Consider the following 23,753-nt stretch of genomic DNA (forward strand, 5'->3'; position numbering starts at 1 on the left):
TGTATATTATCGATTATAGATAGGCTGTAGATTATAAAATTATTATTAATTATTTTATAAAATAGTAAATTAAAAATTTATAATTGACTAACACCTTGCAAAAATGCTATAGATATTAGTTTTAATACTTTTTAGATAATAATAATAATAATAATAATAATAATAATAATAATAATGTGATAATTTAATTAAATTAAATTCTTATAAAATTCTAAAAAATCTAAACACAGCATTAATGAATGGCTATAATTCAATCTCCAAGATTCAACCGCTGTATGAACCATAATTATCCGTACATGAATGTAGTATATATAGAACGATTCCTATACGTGCTAGCACTTGGAGGCAACCAATTTCAACCAAGTTTTCTTTACTTGTATGCTAACGAATCGTCAACATGCATGGTTGGCAGATATCCTTTGTGTTTTCAATACTATGGCTAATCTTTACTCCAATATACGCTACATCTGGGAGCTCTAAAGTAGCTGTTGCAGCAAATAATGAACCCGCCGGAAGAAGAAAGCTCGCCACCGGAAACCCAGGTAAAGCACGAATCCTGTCATATCCACATCAGTGGGATACAAAAATGTTAAAGAGTTTATATATCCTAGGCCTGGTAAGGAAGTTGACACAATTTTATTAAGATAAGTTGTGGCTGGAGAGTTACAGATCCAACCCACTTTGTTAATTTTTGTGTCATCCAATAATTAATTATTATTTTCTATTATAATTATCACCAAGTACTGGGATTAAGAATAGCTTAATGGGAATGGCATTGTGGGAGTGGGAATGGGAATGTTATTCCTATATAAGTTTGGTTGAAATGCAAATAATGGGAATAAGATTTTGAAATATCCATTACGCCTTAATTATTGATTCTCATTTTTACTATTCCCCCCAAGGTAATAAAAACTCAGGAATAGTTTAATTTTTATTTCAGCTTTTTCATTCCCATTCCTAGCATTCCTGTTTGCTAAAATACTCCAACTTTGGGGATAAATATTTTATTCCCATTCCCACTCCATCATTCCAGTTAACCAAACAGACTCTAAAGAGTTTATTTATCTGGCAATGAATTTTAACATAGCAGTATTAGAATAGTCTCTATGCTTGTGAAGTCTTGAGGTTTAAATACTAATAGAAGCCAAATGAAAACAAAAAATTTAGAGATAAATACTTTGAGACAAATAAGATATTTATTATTAATAATTTTTATTTAAGGTAAAATTTATTAGTTTTTAAATATTATATTATTTGTCCATAATGACTCATTTTTTGAGACAAAATTTAATAATATCTAACTATTATATTATTTGTTTTTAATAATTAATTTTTTAATATAAAAACTTATTAGTCTCTCAATACATAATTATTTATTTCTAATCATTAATTTTTTGAAGTAAAGTTTATTAGTCTTTAAATGTTATACTATTTGTTTCTAATAATTAATTTTTTAAGGTAAAACTTCTTAGTCTCTAAATATTATATTATTTGTTTCTAATTCATTAAGATTAACTTTATTTATATATGAAGTTTTAACATATTTTCTTTATTTTGTCATTAAAAAATTTCATATATATATATATATATATATATATATATATATATATATATATATATGAAGGTTGAAACATTGATTTTGCCTAAATTACCTTTCATTCCTAAAATTAATTATAATTATATTTTATTATTTAAAATTCTTAATTTTAAAATTATATAAATTTAAAATTCTTAATTTTACTTATACTTAACTTCAATTAAATATAAAATCTTATGAGAAATAATTAACTAAAACAAGAAATTAATAAAAAAAATATTATTAATCTATCTATTATTTATTAAAATGTATAAAAAACGTATTTATAGTGACAGATAAATAATTTATCGCCAATAATACATATTAAAGACAATAATATATATATATAATAATATAAATTCATCGCTAATACTATTTAACGACAAAGAGATACATTGCTAATAATTTTAGCAATAAATACCTTCTAATTTCTAGACATTATCATCGTTAATCTTTTGTATCTAAACTCTTTATGATGCTAATTCAACTATATACTGTATTGTCACTAATAACTTTTAGCAACGATATATTCGTTACTAAATATCTTATAATTTTATTTTTTAATATTACAATAATTAGTATGAATTAAAATTTTAATATTATTATAATAATAATTCCACTTATACTAAAAACATATTATAATTCTTAATATAGTAATTCTATATTTATAATCTTATAAGTATTATTACTTTTTGAACTAATAAAAATAATCTTAAAAATATTAATAATCTAAAGTTATATTTTTCTTTTATAAATTTATTTTTTAAAAATTATTATACAAAAAATTTGTTATAATTTTTAATTTAACATTTGAAAATTAACATATATATAATTTTAATTAGAACATTCTTGATTAAATTTATATTTATATTTTAATCAATAATGTATTTATAACATATATAATATAATCTATAATTGCAAAAAATAAAAATACTTATTAAATATATTAAATAATTAATATATTAAATAGGTTTTAAGTTTTTTTGTATCAAACAATATGACAATATAAAATTTCAAGATATCAATATAATAAAAATGAAAATTTTATAATAATAGTATACTTAACTAACAAAGATTCGTTTAATAAATTACTCTATTTTCTAATTTTACAAATAAATTTCTTTCACATATTAGACGTGCAACTTCATTATGTAAATTAAGATTATTTTAAATTATGAGAAATAAAAATAAGGTTTGCAAATCAAACTTTAAAAAAATAATAATAATAAAATAATAGAGTTTAAATTATTTAAATTTAATAAGTTAACTTGTATTTATTGTTAATTTATTTTTATTTTTTTATATTTTTAAAACTTATTATTATATTTTTTATTATATTACATTTAAATTTATAATTAAGTTAATATTACATGTTAATTATATGGCATACAACTTTTATATAAATATAATCGAATAAAAAATAAATTTTAAATTGATAGATATATTTATTTATATAATCAATTAAAATGATATTAAAATTAATATTTTAATTTAAATAATTAAGTATAGTATTTATAATATTATATAATATATACAAAAAATTAATAGAGAATTATATAAAAAAATAAATCGTGAATTTTATAACGAGTATAATAGTGTGCAACGCACGTTTGCAAAAAATATAATATATATAAAATATGTGTTAAGTATGTATAAATTATATATGCTTAAATAAAAAAGTGATTTTTTAAAAATTAAACATGTAAAATACATATATATACATTCATATTGTATTATGTTTGTATATATTAAAATAAAGAAATTATATTTTTCTTTTAATCTATGTAATTAAAGCTTTTAATCAACATATTGTTATTAATTAGGACTAATAAGTGTTATTAATTTTTTAAGAAAAAAAACCCAAAATGATTTGAATTTATTAATTATACATATATTCATATATTTATTTTTTAATTATTATTTTTAATTAAATTTGTAGTTAAAAATATATAAGTACCATAATAAATATAATAAAATTTGGTTATGTAATATAATATGTTATTAATTCTTTATTATAGTAAAATATTTATATGATGAATTGAACATTAATTTCTAAACTATAAATTAAGAAAATAATAATTTATAAAAAAAAAGAAGAAAAGTATGTCCCATATCGTTTTTTCAAGAACTTGAAAGGTGATGGTTATCCTATAAAAGACAATTTTTTTCCCTTTGCATTTCAAGTCAAAAGTGAAGTCCAAATATGGAATCTGCTAGTTATAGTTTATTTTTTAAATTATATTTATTTATTTTAAATAACATTTATTATTTTTAATAATTTAAATAAATTTCATTTAAATTATAGTAGTAAATAAATATTATATTATTAAAGACAAATAAATGTATTTATATTAATAATTAATGATATTAAGAAATTAATATATAATGACAAGATAATTTATTTTTAGAAAATATTATTAGAAATAAATTTATTTAATTTTAAAAATAAATTTAAAAATTTTAGTATAAACAATTAAAATCAATTTAATTTTTCTTTAAAAATAGATTTTGGAGCAAATAATATAGTTTGTTAAAATGGAAAGGGAGACAATTTTTTTTTGTCTCTATAAGTTATTAATATAAACAAAAATATTTATTTTAAAAGGTTAAATAAGTGCCAATTTGTCTTCATATTTGTTTCTAATTACATTTGGGAACAGCAATAAATGAGACAAATAATTATTTGTCTCTAAAAATGTATAGAGATAAATAAATAACTTTTTAAATCAAAATTTTAGTCTCAATATAATAGTTTTGGTATAGGGAGAGAAAGAGGTTTATATATGTTATTTGGCATATCTAACTTGTGTATTCATGTCCAATTCTAAGGCTCCATAAACATTGATTGCGGGACGGATGAAGATTATGTAGATGAAAATATAGGATTGTTTTACAAGTCAGATAGAGATTTCATAAGCAGCGGGGAAAATAACGATGTAGAACCAGAATTTTCCACATCAGACTTTACAGATCGGCTGTGTAAGAATTTAAGAAGTTTTCCAAAGGGAAGAAAGAACTGCTACACTTTGCGACCTGAACAAGGAAAAAACCATAATTACTTGATTAGGACTCTCTTTTGTTATGGAAATTACGATCGCATGAATCAACCTCCAAAGTTTGATTTGTACATAGGGGTTAACAAGTGGACGTCGGTGGATGATCTACTTGATAATGTTTGGAACATAGGCGAGATATTTCATTTTTCTTCAACTGATATTATTCAAGTGTGTCTTGTAAACAAAAACCAAGGAGTACCTTTCATTTCAGCATTGGAATTACACCCTGTGAATGATTCCATTTATAGAAGTGAGTATGGATCATTGATGGCTCTTGTAGGCTATCAACTTAGCTATCCCACTGGCGAGAATGTCAGGTAAATAGTTATGCATTTGATTCTTTACATATATTATTGTTGCAGCTAGTACATATATAGAGGAAGTTAGTATATATTATTGTTGCAATTAGTATATATTTTTGTGAGAGGAAAGTACCGTGCCAGAACATAATATAATTTTCTACCATAATAATAAATATGTATAACAAGTTGTCAATGAATTTCATTTGAAGAGTATTAAAGTCATCGCTAAAACTGAAAAATTTCAAGTTAGACATCAATTGTAGTTAATTGTAATTAAAAAATAAAAGGCATTAGAAGCTAATACGTGCAACAGTATTGTATTTGTATTGTTTAATTGTGTTGGTCTTAAATAAAATAGGTATCGGGTTATCTTTGATATTCAGGTACAAGGATGATGTCTTTAATCGCATGTGGTCAACTCATAGATTTGCTAATTCGATTTGGGTCAATGCCTCGGATATACAAGTCCAGGAAATTGATAATTCTTATAAACTGCCTATTGAAGTGTTAAGAACTGCGGCCCAGCCCAAAAAAGACAGTTACTCATTGAGATACAACTTCAGCTGCTCCCCATGTAATTTATATGTCTACTTTCACTTTGCTGAAATAGTAAAGATTCCACAAGGTCAACGAAGAGAATTCACAATTACTCTGAATGATCACAATCATGGACCCTTTAGCCCGGAATACTTGAAGCCACAAACTATACCTCTCAAATCACCAACTCAAGGCGATATTTACTTTACTATGAATCCAACAAGCAACTCTGACCTTCCGCCCATTCTCAATGCCTTCGAGATTCTCAGAGTACTTGAGCTCCCTCTTTCTCCAACAGACCAAGCGGATGGTATGTTTTTCACATTTATATTAATTGTTATATCAGTAGCAAATATTGAATATTAGAATGCTCATAGTCAACTATATTTTTCTTATACAATCATAGTTGATGCAATCATGACCGTCTTGCAATCATACAAAATAAATGGAGATGATTTGCAAGGAGACCCATGTGTGCCAAAAGATCTTTCATGGAATGTTTTGAACTGTAGTTATGACAACAATCCTCCAAGGATCATCTCATTGTGAGTAGTGCACATTTAAATTCATAAAAATATGTATTTTCTTTCAACTGCACACCATTACTTAGATTATCATTTGATGCCAACGTCTCACTCTAGCTTCTATATTCTATGAACTGTGAACAGGGACCTCAGTTCAAGGACATTGATTGGGGAAATAACTCCATCACTCTCTGCCTTCAAGGCAATTCAGTCCTTGTAAGTGTTGTTGACTAAGTTTCTAATGGTTCTTTTGAGTATGTACTCTACAATAAGATTAAGACAGTCTTCCATGGAATGCAGAAACAGGGCATCCATGTTATAGGGGAGCAGTTTTCACATATCTTACTCTATCGTCGTATAATATATAATATATTAATCTTTTTTATTGTCTTTTCAGGGATTTATCATACAACAAATTGACTGGAATTCTGCCCAATTCTTTTTCAGAACTGTTGAATTTAACCTTACTGTAAGTTTTCCCCCCCAAAAAAAAGGAAAATAAAAATTGTTGAACCACGTCCAAGTATGGTTAAATCTCAAAAGTAGAGAACTAAGATCCTGCCTTCACCAAATAAATATAACTGACTTTATAATGGCATCTCTTCTTTCAGGGATTTATCATACAATGAATTGACAGGGCCGGTGCCAGAATTTTTAGCACAACTACCAAATTTAAATACTCTGTGAGAAGAAACTTAGCATAAAATACAAGATCTTTTTTTTTAATGAATTATACTCGAGTGAATTAGTATACATTCTTTTCAGAAATTTAATTGGGAACAAGTTCACTGGATCCATTCCACAATCACTTATAGAAAAGTCTAATAATGGAACATTGCGGTTAAGGTTTGATCATTTTCTCCTGTCCATCATTTTATTTTCATCTTTTTCGAGCCATTACATGAACCAATAAAAAAAAAAGATATTGAAAATACATATATTATTTAATATCTGTTATATGATGAATTGATGATGTCATACTTAATGCTAGCTTCAAGAACAACCCAAATTTATGCCAGTCGGATTCATGTGAGAAAAAGAAGCATTTTCTTCTTCCAGTTGTTGCGTCAATTATATCAATCTTGGTGCTTCTACTCCTATGCATGATAGCTATCTCTTGGAGATATAGAAGACAGAAAGGTAATCTTTTTTTTCCTCTATTTGCATATATCATTTTCTTTATCTCTCTATCTATATATTTCATAATCTGTTTATTGTACTTACACAGCAATAGCAGAAACACAAAAATCAAAGAATCAGACCTTTAGTTACTCAGAGATTGTTAGTATTACTGATAACTTTAAGACCACCATTGGAGGAGGGGGCTTTGGAAAAGTTTACTTTGGAACTCTAAAAGATGGCACTCAGGTTGCAATTAAGCTGTTATCCCAATCATCAAAGCAAGGCTACAAGGAATTTCAAGCAGAGGTTAGATACAACACTACTGCAGCCGTAGTTACAACTCAATTTAATCAATTATTTTTGCCCTTTTGTCACTATTACAGGATAGATAGATAGATAATGGTGACTTTTTTTTTTTAAATTCAAATGCAGGTGCAGCTATTGATGATTGTTCATCAAAGGAATTTGGTTTCACTAATTGGGTATTGTAATGATAGTCATAATATGGCATTAGTATATGAGTACATGGTTAATGGAAACTTGCGAGAGCATTTATCAGGTATCTATCACAAACTGTAAAAGATTTCTATTAATCACTTGATTTGTTGATTTTTCTAGATTTCTCATACAAGTAGATATCCATTTTCCTCAAGATACCTCCAGAAAATGATAAACTGATGTATTATGGTTGCAGAGGAAAGTGGAAGTATTCTGACTTGGAAAGAGAGACTTCAAATTGCAGTAGACGCAGCTCATGGTTCTCAAGCGAATCCATGTCTATTTTTCTTTACTTTTAGCCCCCCGTTCGTCATTCTTATTCACTGCTAGTTAACTGGCATTGCAGGATTGGAGTATCTACATAATGGCTGCAAACCACCGATCATCCACAGGGATTTGAAGACTTCCAACATCTTATTGAACGAAAAATTGCAAGCAAAGATCGCTGATTTTGGATTGTCTAGAGCTTTCGCCAACGAAAGTGATTCACATGTATCAACTTGCCCTGCTGGCACATTTGGTTACGTCGCTCCTGAGTAAGTGTTAAATCTTAACCAAACCTCCTTGCTTCAATGGCGTTAAAGATTAAAACCTCACTTACCAACCAAAAGGTGTTGAGCGCAGTATGCAACTCAGTTCCGATACTTGGAAAAAAAAAAAAAAAGACATAAAAGGATACGCTAATAAATCTAAAAAATAACAATAATAATAATAAAATCTCACTTCTAAAAGATAAGCTTAATAGCATCATATGATCTCTAACCTTAATAATGGTATGCTTGAGTTTCCAATATAGAATTACAGCTAACTTTACACTCTTTGCAATCATGTCTTCTCTACTTATTTGCCCATTTTCACCATGTGACCCTTGGTTTTCTATTGTTTGAACGTGTGTGCTTTCAATTAATTAATGATATGATATGTTTTTCGCACCACATTTCAGTTAATAGCACATGTGCAGGTATGGCGTTAAATATAAAAACCCCACATCTAAAAATAAAAAGAGGTTAAGGGTTAATAACATTTTAGAACCTCTAACCCTTACATCTGGATATTAAGGTTGGGCTTAAATTTTTAATAATTGCTTTGGTTTTGCATTAGCGCTATTCTTGACTAATTTGCTTTTCCTGAAAGTACTATTGGACTAATTATTTTCTTTCTGCAATAGGGCTCAAACATCAGGAAACTTTAACCAAAAAAGCGACGTTTATAGCTTTGGGATTATTCTACTTGAGCTCATAACTGGTCTGCCTGCAGCAATAAGAAACACCCTTGGAGGCTTCATTTGCATACGTCAGTGGATTAGACCTAAAATTAACAGGGGTGATATTCAAACCATTGTTGATCCCAGACTGCAAGGGGAATTCGATGCCAATTCAGCTTGGAAAGCTGTGGAGATTGCCTTTTCCTGTGTATCAGACGTTGCGATACAAAGGCCAGACATGAGTCATGTACTAGGTGAATTACAGGAATGCATGGCTACAGCAATGGCTGTCGAAGAATCCCAAAAAATGGAAGCCAGGGTTATAAGATCAAGCAGTTCACTTCTAATAAGCCATTTGAATATTGATACTGATATGGCTCCTAGTCCAAGGTAATTACTAAAGTATAGATCTCATACGTGTTGGCTTGAAATTTCTAACATTTTCTTTTAGACAAAAATTGTTACATTAATGTATTAAGCTGCACCTATAATTTGTGTCTGAAGCTTTCTTGGAGATGTATAATTGTCATTACAAAATACTATAAAAATACTTTGTTTTCCAAGTACTAGCATGCGATAGGGACATAACTGTATTTGCTCTGCCACCAGGCTGCAAAGTGGGAAGCACCCATTTGTCAAATAAATGTGTTTGTCCGATTATAAGACGCTTCGTTACACCGAATGCAAAGATGAGCCTCCAACTGAGTCTGAGTTTCAAAACTAATGAATCAAGATGTGTTCTCCTTAGCCTTACCCATTATCAAGCTCAGCTCCCCACACTTCCAAACCTCAGCTCCCTTTACCTCCAATAAAAAAATCTTAGTCTCCCGTAATTTTGTTTTTCCTTTTAATATTACGAGCGAGGTCTATACGTCCGAGTGGTTAAGGAGACAGGCTTGAAATCTATTCGGCTTCGCCCGCGCAGGTTCGAACCCTGCTGTTGACGTTAAATTTTTAATCTTATTGGGTTTTCTTCGTCAAAATCTGTGTTCGGGATTGGGAGCAAAGACACAGCGAGAAAATCCATTCCCTTTCCTCTTCTTTATTAGTAACCTTTTCCTGCAACTATCCGTCAACTGCCAGAAACCAGTCCACCAACGCCTACAGAATCCATTGCAGCAACAATGAAATCTGACTCATAGTAGAGATGTTTAACTAGCCAAGCAAAAGCATTTTAGACAATTAATTATATTAGTTACAACTTTCAAGTACCTAAGATTTAAATCAAGATTTTTGTTTTTTCCATTTTACAGTGGATGATATGAATATTAATAAGGCGGCCTGAAATTTATTTCTTCATAAAGTCATCTAATAATAAAGAAAGAAACAAGTCCATGTTGTTGAATGCTCATGGCCTAACCTGAGCAGACAAGACATCTAGGCAGTTGCCATCTTTACTGTAGTACAAATACTGTACCAGTACTTGGTATGCTATTTAATGCTAATTAAACATGGAAGACCAGAACCTGCACTGTGTGCATTTGGCCATTATGATTCAACTAAATTGCTTGAAAAATTGGCTTCGTCTATTGGGTTCGGTTCATTGTTTATGCAACAACCCTTTTCTTTTGCATTCTTTCCTAATTAATATCATACCATTTTAAATTTTTCTATGCAAGATGGTAGAGCATAAAGGCTCCTGAGTAAAAGTTAAGGGTTGTAACTTGGCCCTGTAGTCGACTCCAGCAAGTTTAAGGAGAGCCAACCTGGCAATTGCCTAAGAGATAGAGAAGGTAAACCAAATTAGATCACCTTCATTTATTATGGTATTGGATGTAGCTAAGATTTTGGATTTTAGGCCATGGACCACTATTTATGGATGAGATTATAGACTTTCTAACTAATGAACCATCATTACATTCATACACTCAATTCACAAATATATGAGTATCACCTATTTTACATATATATTATATTATATATAATGTATCTTAAATCCATTATAAATTAGACAAAAATTTCCCCTCACTAACTTTACATAACATATTTTACTATTTCATTTCATCCTTGACTCAAACATGTAAAAGGCTACAATTAATTTCAAAAGATAGAAATTCTATAAAAATAAACCCCCAAAACATGTCAATCCAACCAAACTTCATGTGTCATGCCTCAAATGAGATGTATAGGAAGAAATTCTACCAATTAATAATAATTTGATATAAATTTTATGTTGCATTATGGAGTATCATTAAATCTAATTGTAAGTGGGTTTACATTATCAATTGATTATTTATATTTGCAATTATATGTGATTTAAAAGTAACAACTAATCTTTCATGGATAGGAAGAATGATTAATTGGGAATTATTGGTTAAGTTACCGTGGAAAAATATCAAATGACATGGTTTGGCTGCAGTTGACGCCATGACTGAGACAGCCACAACCAAACACTAATTAATTCTCATGATTCTCTAACTCTAATATAAGGACTTATCAATTCTATCTTAATTTCCACGGACAATATAAAGATAATCAGGTTGCTTTCATCGACTGTCTTTCTTAACTAAAAATTTAGGCTCCCTTGGCTATTTTATTCATCTTTCTGATCTACAAAACTAACAAAGAGAAAGGGAAAAGAAAAAACTCAGGGAAAGGAAAAATGTTGCAAACAAATTACATTTGTTTCTTGTTTTAACCTTGTTCATAGTTAAAAAAAATTAGCAACCAAAATTTCATAAAAATCAAGTGTATTTAATTTACAATATAAATTCAACCTACAAGTGATCCTAGCTGGCTAATTCATGGAAAATCCATATTAACTATTGCACATGCGCCTCCCACATATAATGCATGATACATAGTTTTTTTTATATAGTTTTTATTTATGTATATATTACTATTTTCGAACTTTTAATTAATTTTTATTAATATTTTTAGAGTAAGTAGTTTTAAATTTATTTTATTTTATTATTTTTATTGTTTTATTGCAAGGATTGAGTTAAGATAGCTTTTTCTAATGTTGAAAAATTAGAGGGAAAAAAAAAAGAAATTTTGAAGATTAGATTGAGTGTTTCAAGCAGGGTATTTCACATTTCGCCATGAGAATTAAAGAAATCTCACAATTAGGATATAAAAAAGAAAAATTGTGAAGTAATTTTTGGACATAGCATCTCACAGCCAGGGCGTGAGATTTACGGTTTTTGGACAGTGCATTTCACGGCCAAGCGCATGGCCTTTAATACCTCAACAAATGGATATGAAAAGCAAGAAAAGAATTAGTTAAGGGTTTTTACTAGAAGAGGATAGAGAATAAAAATTTTTGAGATTTTCAATACTCATTTTCTCTCAAAATTTGGTCTTTCTGAGAGACTTTGACATCAACAATAAAGGTCTTTTTTTTTTCTTTCTTCTCTTTATTTCTTTTGTTATTAATTTCTTTTATTATCATTTTTAAGAGATAATGGTGAGTTTTAATTTGAGAAATTTTGTTTTTTGTTCTTGATATAATGAGTGGTTAAATCTTTTAGTTAGGAATTTTAAAATAACTTGACTTGATGCTAATCTTTAGATTTTGATTTAATTTTTTCTACTTTGCTATTAGTTGTTATTTTGTGTTTAATGCTTTAGAATATCTTGGAGAAATACTTAATGATTTTTATATTTGTAATCTATGGTTGAAAAACAAGATTATGAACTTGATTTTATAGCAATTATCATAAGTTTTTAATCCTATATTTTATAGCAATTATCATAAGTTTTTAATCCTATATTTTATAGCAATTATCATAGGTTTTTAATCCTATGATTTTTTTTTAAAATAATCTTACATTTTAATGCTCTAATTGATAGAATAACTTTCTATGGGGATTCTTAAATATTTTTTATTATTAACCCTTGCAATAGTAATTAAATTTGATTATTAGATAAAATTTATTGAGATTAATTATTGGATTAAGTGCAATAAATACGCTTGTCACTTTTCACTTTGTTTTAACTCAAAATTTTTATTACTTTTTTTAATTAATTTTCAATTGTTGTTAGTTTCATTTTTAGCTTAATTTTATCTTATTAATTTTAATTTATTTTGATCATCTAGATATTAATAAAATTAACACAAATTTTAATAATTAAAGATAATAACTATGATAATAATATCCTACTCATTCTATATTACTTGTGCTATTTCCTAGGCTTGCAGACGTATATTAATGCACAACATCTTTTATCATCTCCACCTACCTCACTTTTCTCCTTCATTACTAACCCTTACATGTCAACTGCACTGCACTACCTTTAAGATTGCCGATGAACAGTTTTGACGTTGGGAAACACTCATGAAAATTTTAGGAAAATGGGTGAGTTTAACCCGACATAATGGCATGCACTTGCGTCTAATGTTTGATTTAAGCAAAATTTTGCAAGAAAAAGGAAGATCTATAAAGAGAAACAAGGAAGTATCTTAGCATATGTTGGAAGTTGTATGATGTATATGCTATGAATGCTAACAATGGCCACTTGAACAACTCACATTTATGAGCCATTCTCAACTTCCATCTTCCTACTTCAAAGATCCACTACTCCAGCTAGGTCACTTTCAAGTTCCCTTTATAAAGATTCAAGTCAGAACAAACACTCTCACCCCCACACCACTGCAGGTACAAAAAAATGGATATCTACTCTAGAGAAGCAGTAGCCATGGTTTTGGCCTTAGCATTTGCATTATTGAATGGTGGGTTTGCACAAGATCCTCTTGTTCCTGCTATCATTACATTTGGGGACTCAGCTGTAGATGTTGGGAACAATGACTATCTCCCTACAATTTTCAAGGCCAATTACCCTCCATATGGAAGGGACTTTGTCAATCAAAAGCCTACAGGGAGGTTCTGCAATGGCAAATTAGCCACCGACATAACAGGTAGCTACAGTTCAATAATCAAGGGCTAGAATATCACGCTTCTGCTTTTATAATTTAAACTATATATGCATCAATGCACTAATGATTTATTTTCTGCAGCTGAAACTCTTGGATTTAAGACTTATCCTCCTGCATATCTTAGCCCAGATGCATCAGGGAAAAACCTTCTTATTGGAGCTAACTTTGCATCAGCTGCATCTGGTTACGATGAAAATGCTGCCAAGTTAAATGTGAAGTATATTTATCTTATTTATGTACAAAATTAATTAAATCTTCAATATAAGGCTTAATTTCTCTAACAATATTCATGCATTGTGTTGCAGCATGCAATTCCATTGTCTCAACAGTTGCAGTTCTTCAATGAATACAAGAGTAAGCTGGCCCAGGTTGCAGGAAGTAACCAAACAGAATCAATCATTAAGGGTGCACTCTACTTATTGAGTGCAGGAAGTAGCGACTTCCTCCAGAACTACTATGTCAATCCTTTGATAAACAAAGTCTATACTCCTGATCAGTATGGCTCACTCCTTGTCAGTGCATTTACAAGCTTTGTTAAGGTATCTGCTAATTACGACCATCATTTCAAGATTTTCTGCTAGTTCTGTTCAGAACATGCAAAGTGAAATTTAGTAGCCAAAAAAAGGCTATGAATCTATTTGAGAAAGCTCTGTTTGCAAACAGGACTTGTATGGTTTTGGGGCTAGGAGACTTGGGGTAACTTCACTCCCACCATTGGGTTGCCTTCCTGCAGCTCGCACTTTATTTGGATTTCAAGAGAGTGGGTGTATCTCCAGGATCAACACTGATGCCCAGCAATTCAACAAGAAGATAAACTCAGCTGTTGCGAGTCTCCAAAAACAACTTCCTGATCTAAGGATTGTCGTCTTCGACATCTTCAAGCCACTCTATGACCTTGTTAAAACCCCTTCAGCTAATGGTAACATATTTAGGAACATTAAGAGAATGCAATTTGAGTTTTGGTTTGGATTATAGTAAGAGTCTTTTCTATTATGTTTGACAGGTTTTGTGGAAGCAAGAAGAGGGTGCTGTGGGACAGGGACAGTAGAGACAACATCGTTGTTGTGCAATCCAAAGTCCCCAGGAACTTGCCCCAATGCCACCCAGTATGTGTTTTGGGACAGTGTCCATCCATCTCAGGCAGCTAATCAGGTTCTTGCAGATGCGTTGATTGTTCAGGGATTTGCTCTCCTTTGACGCCCATATATAAAATTTTTATGTGTAACATTTCCCACTGGAGTGATATTGCATTTCTACTAGTGTCCTAATCAAAAACTGGTATTGAATTTCATGTAGCTGAAGAAACTTATTTCCTATTATGAGAAGTTCAATTGCAAATTTCTCTCAATTTTATTCTTAGTAAGATATCAAAGATGATATCAAAACATCATTTAGCAGAAAGAGTTGGAAAAGATGTGGAAGTTTAGATCATTGATTTTGTCTAGCTATGGAAAAAAAAAAATTCTATAATATGCGCACTATATTTATTTGGATCCATTATAGATCCAGTTTAAATAAGAATTTTCAGATTAGATCAGTTTTTTTTTTTTCTTTTCTTACATGGCTAGGCGAGCTAAAATCAGTTTGGTGTTAAAAAAAATATTACAAATTCACTTTAGAAAATGAAAGAAAAATTCGAGAAATTGATGTTCTTTTTATAATTTCGTTTGAGATTATAAATTTCTAGATTTTTGGATACATCAAAATCGATAACTTCTTTTTTTATAATTTTGTTTTCAAATTAAAATTATATATATATATATATATATATATAGTTTGAGAAGGTTCGACTTCAATTTTATTATAATAAATCCATAATCTTGACCTTCAAAATTTTTTTGGATATAAAAAAATTGGAATAAAACTGTGTTAAAAGGTCGATAGAAACATAAAAGTCATGGGGGGAGGCATTGTCATAGAAACATAAAATCTCCATGTTCTAATGACAAAACTGATGCTGATCTGTCCTAGTAAAGATTTACAGATCTTCACCCAAAAAAATGGAATTATTGCACCAATTGGCAAATAAGCTCATTATAAACCAATATTGCAACAACTTTTAACAGGCACTGCGAAGTAGTTTTGAGAATGTTAGAAACTGGAAATGCCACCGTCACCTATTCTAGCCGATTCTAGTAGCTCAAGCAGCGAGCAGACTTGGGCAAAATTGCACCAATATCTGCACTATTCAACGCATTGGCCTCCTTTAGCACTTGTGCTGCCCTGTCAACTTGTAATACATTGGCCTCCAACAGCATTCCAGGCATATTCCCTGCACACTCAGGCTGCATACACGCACAGGGAGAGGATTAGAGGCAGTCGATTATGAAAGATACCACATCATATGCGCATGCTCAAACACATACACAGACAACGGTACAGTTAGATAGGTAGAGGTGTCCTCATAGATAGATCTTATGTTTCTAGAAAGAGAACTTCTAGGAGCCACAAACCTGAAGATTCTCAACAAAGGGGTGGAGACAATTCCCAACGTCTTTCTTGGAGTTTTCAGGAGATTTTGCTGCAGCAAAACACCTGGTAGCTTTTGATCCTCTGCAGGTACTTCCTGTACCTCCACCTTTCTTGTTCTGCCTTTTGCTATGGCCAAAATTTTGAATCCCAACATGCCCATAATTCAGATCTCGATCACGAAAATGTGAGATAGCACGTTTCACAGACTATAAAGCAAAATTTAACAGAAATCAGGGAAGAAATGAGCAAATAAAACTAGCAGCATAATGCAACACTAGGAAATGAATTGCAGATAAGATTTTGTTCTTTAAACCTCAATATGAAAAAAATAATCACAACTGTTGGCACTATGATGATTCTTCTTCTCAAAAACTAAAATAAAATAAAACAAGACACAGATATTAAAGGCACAGTAATGGAGACAATCTCCTTTTCTTTGAAAAAGCAAGCTAAGACGTACATGCTCTTGGCAGGACTCTACTGAGGGGTTCTGAGTGCTTTGGTGCATTTGTCCCAAAGGAATCTGATATTTTATAAGTACATAAGAATAACAACTGAAATAAACAGAGGTCTATTCATGAAAAGGCAGTTGCATAAAAGAGAATCCTTACATATGAGCAAAACTGTTGCTGGTAATTCTCAGCTCCCAAAGGATACTGGACTCCCATATTTGCACCAAAATTTTGGAATGAGATTGGATTCTGCAGGAAAGGGATTGGTGGATGGAAAGTAGACAAATTGTAATAAACTGGACCAATTGAAGGTGCAATGACATTGCAGTTAGAAGGATATGATGACAGAGATCGGCATGCAGCAAAATACTTCTCCAGCTCCGGGTGGCAAAATTTTTTGCAGTGAGCTACTGCCACATAGAGAGACTTCCCCTCAAGCAAGATTCCTAAGACAATAGCAACATGAGATTAGGTAATAAGGAAACTGATTATGAACATTGAACTGACAAATAGAAGAAGCAGCATGAAAACAGAGGAAGAGTTAGCTTACCATTCATAGTGTTCAGAGCTTTCTTTGCTTCTTCAGGACTTGAAAAACACACAAATCCAAAGCTTCTACTTACCCCATTATCATGCCGCATCACTTTTGCTGAAATTATCTTTCCACAGGTACTGAATATTTCTCGTAATTTGTTATCATCAACGTGTACATCAAGATTCTTCACATACACATTTGATAATTTCAACTTTTCAATACGGTTGTTGAAAATATCCTTATATTCATGTTGTAATATCTTTATTCTCTCAGCTTTCTTTTGGGCTCTTCCCACAAACAAAGTCCTGGAACCTGTTTCACAAATCATTTCATTTGTTATTAACTTAAATAATATGCAATGAATGGGTAAGTGAAACAAAGAGCAACACGTTCAAAAATCTACCTAGTAGAGAACCATTCAAAGCATCAAGAGCTTTCTTAGCACCTTCTGGTGAATCAAAGTTGACAAATCCAAAACCTCTTGATATCCCATCATGATCCTTCATGATGACAACACTAAAAACCTTCCCAAATACAGAAAACATGTTTTGAAGGGTATCCTCTGTCACATTATCAGCCAGATTTTTTACATAGAGATTTGTAAATTTTGATTCTTCATGAAGTGTGGCTCCTATCCTCTCACTTTTCTTGACGAATTTGGATACATACCTAATAAGAACATGTAATATAAAGATAAATCAAAATAAAATAAAACCAGCCATTAAAAATCAACAATTATAACAAGATAGCCATTGAAAATAAACAAATGTGGAAAAGACAATCTGCCAATCCAAAAATGGTAGTAGAATTACCAATGGAAAAGAAAATACTAGCAAAGCACGTGTATAAGCGAGAAGTCTTGTTAGATCCATTTCTTAGAACAAAAACAATTAAGAAATAATAATTAATTATGGATTGTAAGTTAAATAAATTGATGTAATGGATGTACGTGCATAAAAATATCATAATCTCTTCATCCCTGTTGGGTGGCTTAAAATTGCAGGGAATAAACAAAATTGAACTTCTGAGTTGTATAATTTGTTTATGACAAAAACTCCAATTACCATACCAAAACACATGTTTTGCCATACTTGACCACTTTATGCAACTTTGATTTTCTAGAAACTGCAGCAACATAAAAGATCCAGTGCTTTTATATACTGGATTCCCATCAAGAAGGAAAAAAACCAAGCACCATGCAGTTCTGAATAACGAAGAAACATCATGCAATTCTAAACAATTTGCCTATATCTTCTTTTGCTTTTTCCAGTGAACAAGAGGCCCGTTAATGAAAACCCATCATTCAAGGAAGCATAAAACAGCACAGAAGTAACGCCAAAAATAAAATTGAAAAAAAAGAAGACATCTAGCAGTCAAAAGAAATGGTAATTAAGGTAATAAAAGAAATGGAGAGATCAAGTAAATGGGACTCACAGTGTTTTTCCTTCAAGCATGGTATCATGGAGAGCGGTTCGTGCAGCCAAGGCAGAATCCTCTGAATCAAACTGGACAAATCCAAAACCTTTACTTCTGCCATTTTCTTCGACCACCTTGCAAGAAAGTATAGTCCCAAACTTGCAGAACATACTCTCCAAGCGAGCACTATCAATTGAAGAGTCTAGATTTTTCACAAAAAGATTGCCAATGCCACTCTTTCTTGCAAAAGGGTCCCTCTGCGACCACATTAACCTCATGGGTTTTCCCTTCAAGTACTTATGATTTAGTTTATGGAGAGCTTCAGATGCTGATGAAAATGGAAAAAGGAGCAAACTCCCATTAGAACCAATTTTCAACCAGTACATCCCCCCCTTCCCAAAAATAAATAAATAAATAAAATCCAAGGACTAAACATATAATTCTGAGGGTATATTAATAGAAAAACCAACCGTTCTACCAACAAAGACTAATGCAACTGATCATTTAGCCAGGCTTGAGATTTTGTTTTTTGAAAATCACAACAGCATAAGAGTAATTTTCAATTTTCCTAACTTTCACCAGCATTCAAACTTGGTTACTTAACCGCAGTGGAGTCCAAGGAATTAGAGTTCACCAAACGAAACAGAAAATACAGACATCATCACATTAATAAGGAAGAGAAGCAAAAGTGCACAACCCTTCATGAACAGGAAGACAACCTATAGTTTGCAATACCATATCAACATGAGCCAAAAATACCAATATAATCATGTCTAATATATGAACCAGGACATCAAAATGGAGACGTTAATACATGCAGAATGGTGAAGTTTCTGTATCTAATTGTGCTTAGAGGTTGACTTTGAGAGCTAAAAGCAATGTCATCGGAGCAAAAAAAGAAAAAAAAATGTAGGGGAAAAGTAAATCATATTCATATGCAGAGACCTACAGGGAGAGAAACATAGAGAGATAAAAGATAGTGCAAAAGATGATGGTACAGTACATAGAGAGGGAGAGAGAGAGAGAGAGAGAGAGAGAGAGTCGAGAAACAAATCTCAGAACCAAAATTAAGCTATAATATACGCGACATGCAGAGAGGGAAGAAAACATTACAATAGCCTACCCCATTAAAATTCACACTCACATAGAGAGAAATTTCAGAGTAAAGCAAAGACTGAAAAGAAGATGAAAAGTATCAAAACATCACAACGGGGAAAAAAGAAAAACCCATGAATCAAACAAAAATGCATACATTGAAAAATTCTGAGGAAACGATTCAGAAGATGAAATACAGTCTCACAAAAGCACACTTCCCTAATTCCAATCACGAAACCGAGGAAGTGAGAAGAAGCGCAGAAATAGAAATATCAGAGGAAAAGTTTTTAGATAAACAGAGCTATAATCTGTACCCAAAACTACATGAAAGAGAACAAATGCATATGTAGAAATAGAGAGAGATTCTTTCCACAGAAACTGATAGATAAATAGAACTTCAACAGTTTGAAAGTCCAGAAAGAACTAAAGATCACAACAATACATACGTACAATAGAGATATGAAAGAAAAGCTACAAGAAATGGTTTTTTGAAAAAGAAAGAGAGAAAACATAAAAACCACCAGTAAAAAAAAAACCCAAAACCCAAATCTCCATATTTGAAGAAACAAAAACCAAGATCCCCCAAAATTTTCATACATGCATCAACCTAAATGTATACACAAAGAGAGAGTATAAAAGTTCGTAGAAAGAGTAACAGAGAAACAACCAAGAATCCAAGAAATTCCTTTCGTACTGAGAATGTAGCGATAATGGATTATACCTTGGTTGTGAGAGTAGAAGTTGACATAGCCATAACAAAGAGACTTGCCGGTGAAAGCGCAACGGCAGAGCCGAAGGTTGAAAAAGGGACACACGGAGCAAAACGCAGTTTTCAGGTCCATTTCTGTGACTTCAGGGTCCAAATCACCCACGTACAGCGACCTTCTTTGTCTCAGGTCCCCCGGAGACTGCAGTGACGGTGCCGCCACCATTGATTTTCTTGCTTTCAAAGCAAAGAAAGAAAGAGAGAGAGAGAGAGAGAGAGAGAGAGAGAGAAGGGTGAGAGGGAAGGATTTTAGAGAGAGAGAGAGAGAGAGAGAGAGAAAGAAGGGTGAGAGGCAAGGATTTTTGCTTTCTGAGGGAACAGAGAGAGAGAGGAGGGAAATTTTGTTTGTTATAACGGTGCGCTACTGAGCTCTCAGCGTGTTCTTTTGTAGGTGTGAGTGAATAAGTACTCGCTCCAAGTAGGAGAAACTCGGGGTACTCGCTATCAGAAAATGCAAAGTGTACCAAGGTGGCCCCACCAGGATTTTCTTTTAGGTGCCGAACGATGTCGTTTCGAAGATGGCATTCTTGAGGGGAATTGAAGGGGAAAAAGAATCGAAAAGTTGAAACTCAAGGCCTGTGACTTCGATTTCAGCCACTCTAGCAACGTCGCTGTGCATGGTGACTACCAAGGAGGTCTCCGAGACCTCAGCTTCATGTCGCCATCTTCAGTTGGCTGTTTCCACACCGACAAGTGAGATACGCACTAGTAACTCCTTGGCTCGAGAAAACACAGGCAACTCCTTTGTAATGCCTGTGTGGGTCAATCGACTATCTTCTTACTCCTCTGGTTATCACATGCTTTTCAGCAGCAACAGACTGTTTAGGCAGCTTCAAGTGTCTTCACGATTCGTGGGGTGAAATCCGTAACCAGTAAAACACCGTTGGATTTCGTCGAGTAATATAAAATGGATACATCATAAAGAACATTATGAAACCCTTCACAAGGGTCATTGCAAAGTTCACACTTCACGGTGTAAACTTAGAGAGCAAGTAGGGAGAAAAAATGGGCCTTTTCAATACCTATGACCCTAAGCAACTTCAACATGTATTAAGTAGAAATCAGACAGTAGAACCAATTCATATGACAACTTTATGTATCAGTAGATACAATTTTGGTTACTGTTTTATAACTTTCCCATTTCATCTTTTCACAAATTTGGCTGTGTTTGACTTCATGCCTGATGAAAGGAAAAAGACTGTTATCTTTTGGACCCCCAATGGAATTTATTTCAACTCAAATTTGTGTGCTTTAATCCATGAAGCACCCCTTCAAATGGTAATCCCCAAGAAGGCAAAATGCTCCAACTGACTTCTAGTTATAATCCAAATTGAACAATCAATGTGCAGAAAGTGATATTGAGAGAAAAAATATAGAAATATTATTCATTCAAAAATCTTAATCTCTAGTATAAGATGTGTTATGGCTGATTAAGCTTGTAACTAAAAACATTTTATCATTCATTTACAATGCTTCCATTTTGTGCAATTCGTTCCTATGGCATGATGCATTTACACTGACCAGGAGTATCCATAAACAGGCAATGAGGTGAGATTATTGGGAGGTTGTGCGTCGAAAAGCCTCAAATGAACCAAGTGATGTTGCTTTTCTATGAAAATTTCTTGTTCTAGAGTCCTTCAGAACTTCGGCCATCTTCAACAATTCAGATTTCTCTGGAATATGGATCTTGGTCTAGTTGATTTTCTGGTGACAAATCACTAGCAGTTATCCTACCTGACAAAAATTTCCTATGCCCAGAAGAGGATCCAGAGTGACTATTTCTCCTACCAATTTCGATATCCTTTGTTTCATACATATTTGCACTCTTCAGTCTTCGGATTGTAAGGAAGCATTAATTCTCAATTAAACAAGATCAACTTTAACTAAGTATGGAATGGTGATAATTAAAATAAAATTATTTATTAAATTACCTCAAATTGCTTGTGGAATTTTCTAACCACCGGATTGGGTTGTAGCAAACCACCAGTCGTCCAGATGTCCGGCTTCTGATGGTATCCACACAGACCGGTTGTGAGGAAATTCTCCAAGACACTCTTAGAGAATATATTGGGAGTTTTATGAGTGCTAGCTCTTTTCTAACTTATGTAGAATGGAAGACAAGCTTCCCTATTTATAGGAAACAACTTCTTTTAATTATAAATTTAACCTTTTAAATTTGTTAATTATAAATTGACCCCTTATAGGAATTATAATTTACATAATTAATTCCTATAATTTTAGAAACTTTAAATTAAGTCTATACTTAATTATTAGGACATTAAGCAGTATAAATAAAATTTATACTTCAGTCCTTAAGTCTCTAGAATTATTTTTATCAAGTCCAACTTGATAATCCAATTTAATTCCTCACTTACAGTCTTTATGTGTGTGACCCATTAGGTTCCTAATATGTTGGCAATAAATATAATTAAATAAAATTAATACTTTAATTTTATCATCAATTCACAATTGATTAATTATATTTGTTGATCATTATTGACATCTAGCAATGTGTAACGACCACCCAAATATTAGAACTTGTCAAAGTGGTTTGACTAACCTTCTATGATCAGTCTGTCAGTGTAATTAATATCCCTTCAACATAATATTTCGATTTATATATTGATGCATGGAATATGTCTGCTATATATAAATCATTTCTGTCCTCCCAGTATGATTGATTAATTAAATAAGATCTCAATCTTATTTTACCTTGCGCAAGGATTTAATAATCCATACTGGCCAAGAACAATTGAAATATTTTCCTTAATTACCTAAGGTGATGAATTCTATCTTGACAATTAAATATCTCCACATAGTTCATACTATATCCAACAGCTGCCACATTCGTTATCTTTATATAAAATGACATGTGAGCAGTATCAAAATACAGTAATTCCTATATAAGATAACTTAATGTCTCAAGTCTAAGGATCATTTACACGACTGTCACATGAGTCTTTCCATAGACACAGGTAAACTTCCATATGGAATCCTCATGCGGGTCAGTTCAGTAAACTTGTCACCACAAGTACTTACACGTTGGTTCTAGGTATCTCACATACCTCAGCTTAATGAGAACTGCTGCTTCCTTTCATAAAAGAAAGAATGCAACGTGCATTAGTCTCAACAGTTATATCAATGTCCAATCTTGAAATAACATTGACCAAAAACATTTTTGGAACAATGCTATAATGCAGTCAGAATCTCATAATTATAACAACATTATAATTTCCACTGCTATGCATATAAGTCCTATAGATTTTATCTTTATTAATTAATATTCATTAAAATTAAATGATATAATTAAAGATAAAGCAGC

At 31.6% G+C, this 23,753-nt stretch overlaps 3 protein-coding genes across 3 annotated transcripts; 2 read left to right on the forward strand and 1 right to left on the reverse strand.

Annotated features, from left to right (window-relative positions):
• Window positions 1-379: 379 nt before the first annotated feature.
• Window positions 380-9,382, forward strand: LOC110645719 (putative leucine-rich repeat receptor-like protein kinase At2g19210). Its single transcript, XM_058142680.1, has 14 exons — window positions 380-542; window positions 4,406-4,949; window positions 5,318-5,781; window positions 5,878-6,016; window positions 6,140-6,211; window positions 6,393-6,464; window positions 6,607-6,678; window positions 6,761-6,841; window positions 6,987-7,135; window positions 7,224-7,423; window positions 7,550-7,676; window positions 7,812-7,874; window positions 7,962-8,151; window positions 8,784-9,382. The coding sequence occupies exons 1-14, from the start codon at window positions 398-400 to the stop codon at window positions 9,211-9,213; spliced, it is 2,748 nt and encodes a 915-aa protein (XP_057998663.1). The 5' UTR covers window positions 380-397; the 3' UTR covers window positions 9,214-9,382.
• A 3,689-nt stretch (window positions 9,383-13,071) lies between these two features.
• Window positions 13,072-15,043, forward strand: LOC131177619 (GDSL esterase/lipase APG-like). Its single transcript, XM_058142681.1, has 5 exons — window positions 13,072-13,677; window positions 13,777-13,907; window positions 14,001-14,234; window positions 14,359-14,614; window positions 14,699-15,043. Exons 1-5 carry the CDS (start codon window positions 13,428-13,430, stop codon window positions 14,890-14,892), a joined length of 1,065 nt encoding a protein of 354 aa, XP_057998664.1. The 5' UTR covers window positions 13,072-13,427; the 3' UTR covers window positions 14,893-15,043.
• A 658-nt stretch (window positions 15,044-15,701) lies between these two features.
• On the reverse strand, window positions 15,702-20,698 carry LOC131177620 (uncharacterized). The gene is made up of 7 exons (XM_058142682.1): window positions 20,387-20,698; window positions 18,589-18,898; window positions 17,558-17,823; window positions 17,170-17,466; window positions 16,779-17,065; window positions 16,149-16,373; window positions 15,702-15,980 (listed from the first exon to the last, which is right to left on the reverse strand). The coding sequence occupies exons 1-7, from the start codon at window positions 20,595-20,597 to the stop codon at window positions 15,828-15,830; spliced, it is 1,749 nt and encodes a 582-aa protein (XP_057998665.1). The 5' UTR covers window positions 20,598-20,698; the 3' UTR covers window positions 15,702-15,827.
• Window positions 20,699-23,753: the final 3,055 nt, after the last annotated feature.

The sequence above is a fragment of the Hevea brasiliensis genome, unplaced genomic scaffold (genome assembly GCF_030052815.1).
Source record: "Hevea brasiliensis isolate MT/VB/25A 57/8 unplaced genomic scaffold, ASM3005281v1 Scaf66, whole genome shotgun sequence".
Taxonomy (NCBI): Eukaryota; Viridiplantae; Streptophyta; class Magnoliopsida; order Malpighiales; family Euphorbiaceae; genus Hevea; species Hevea brasiliensis.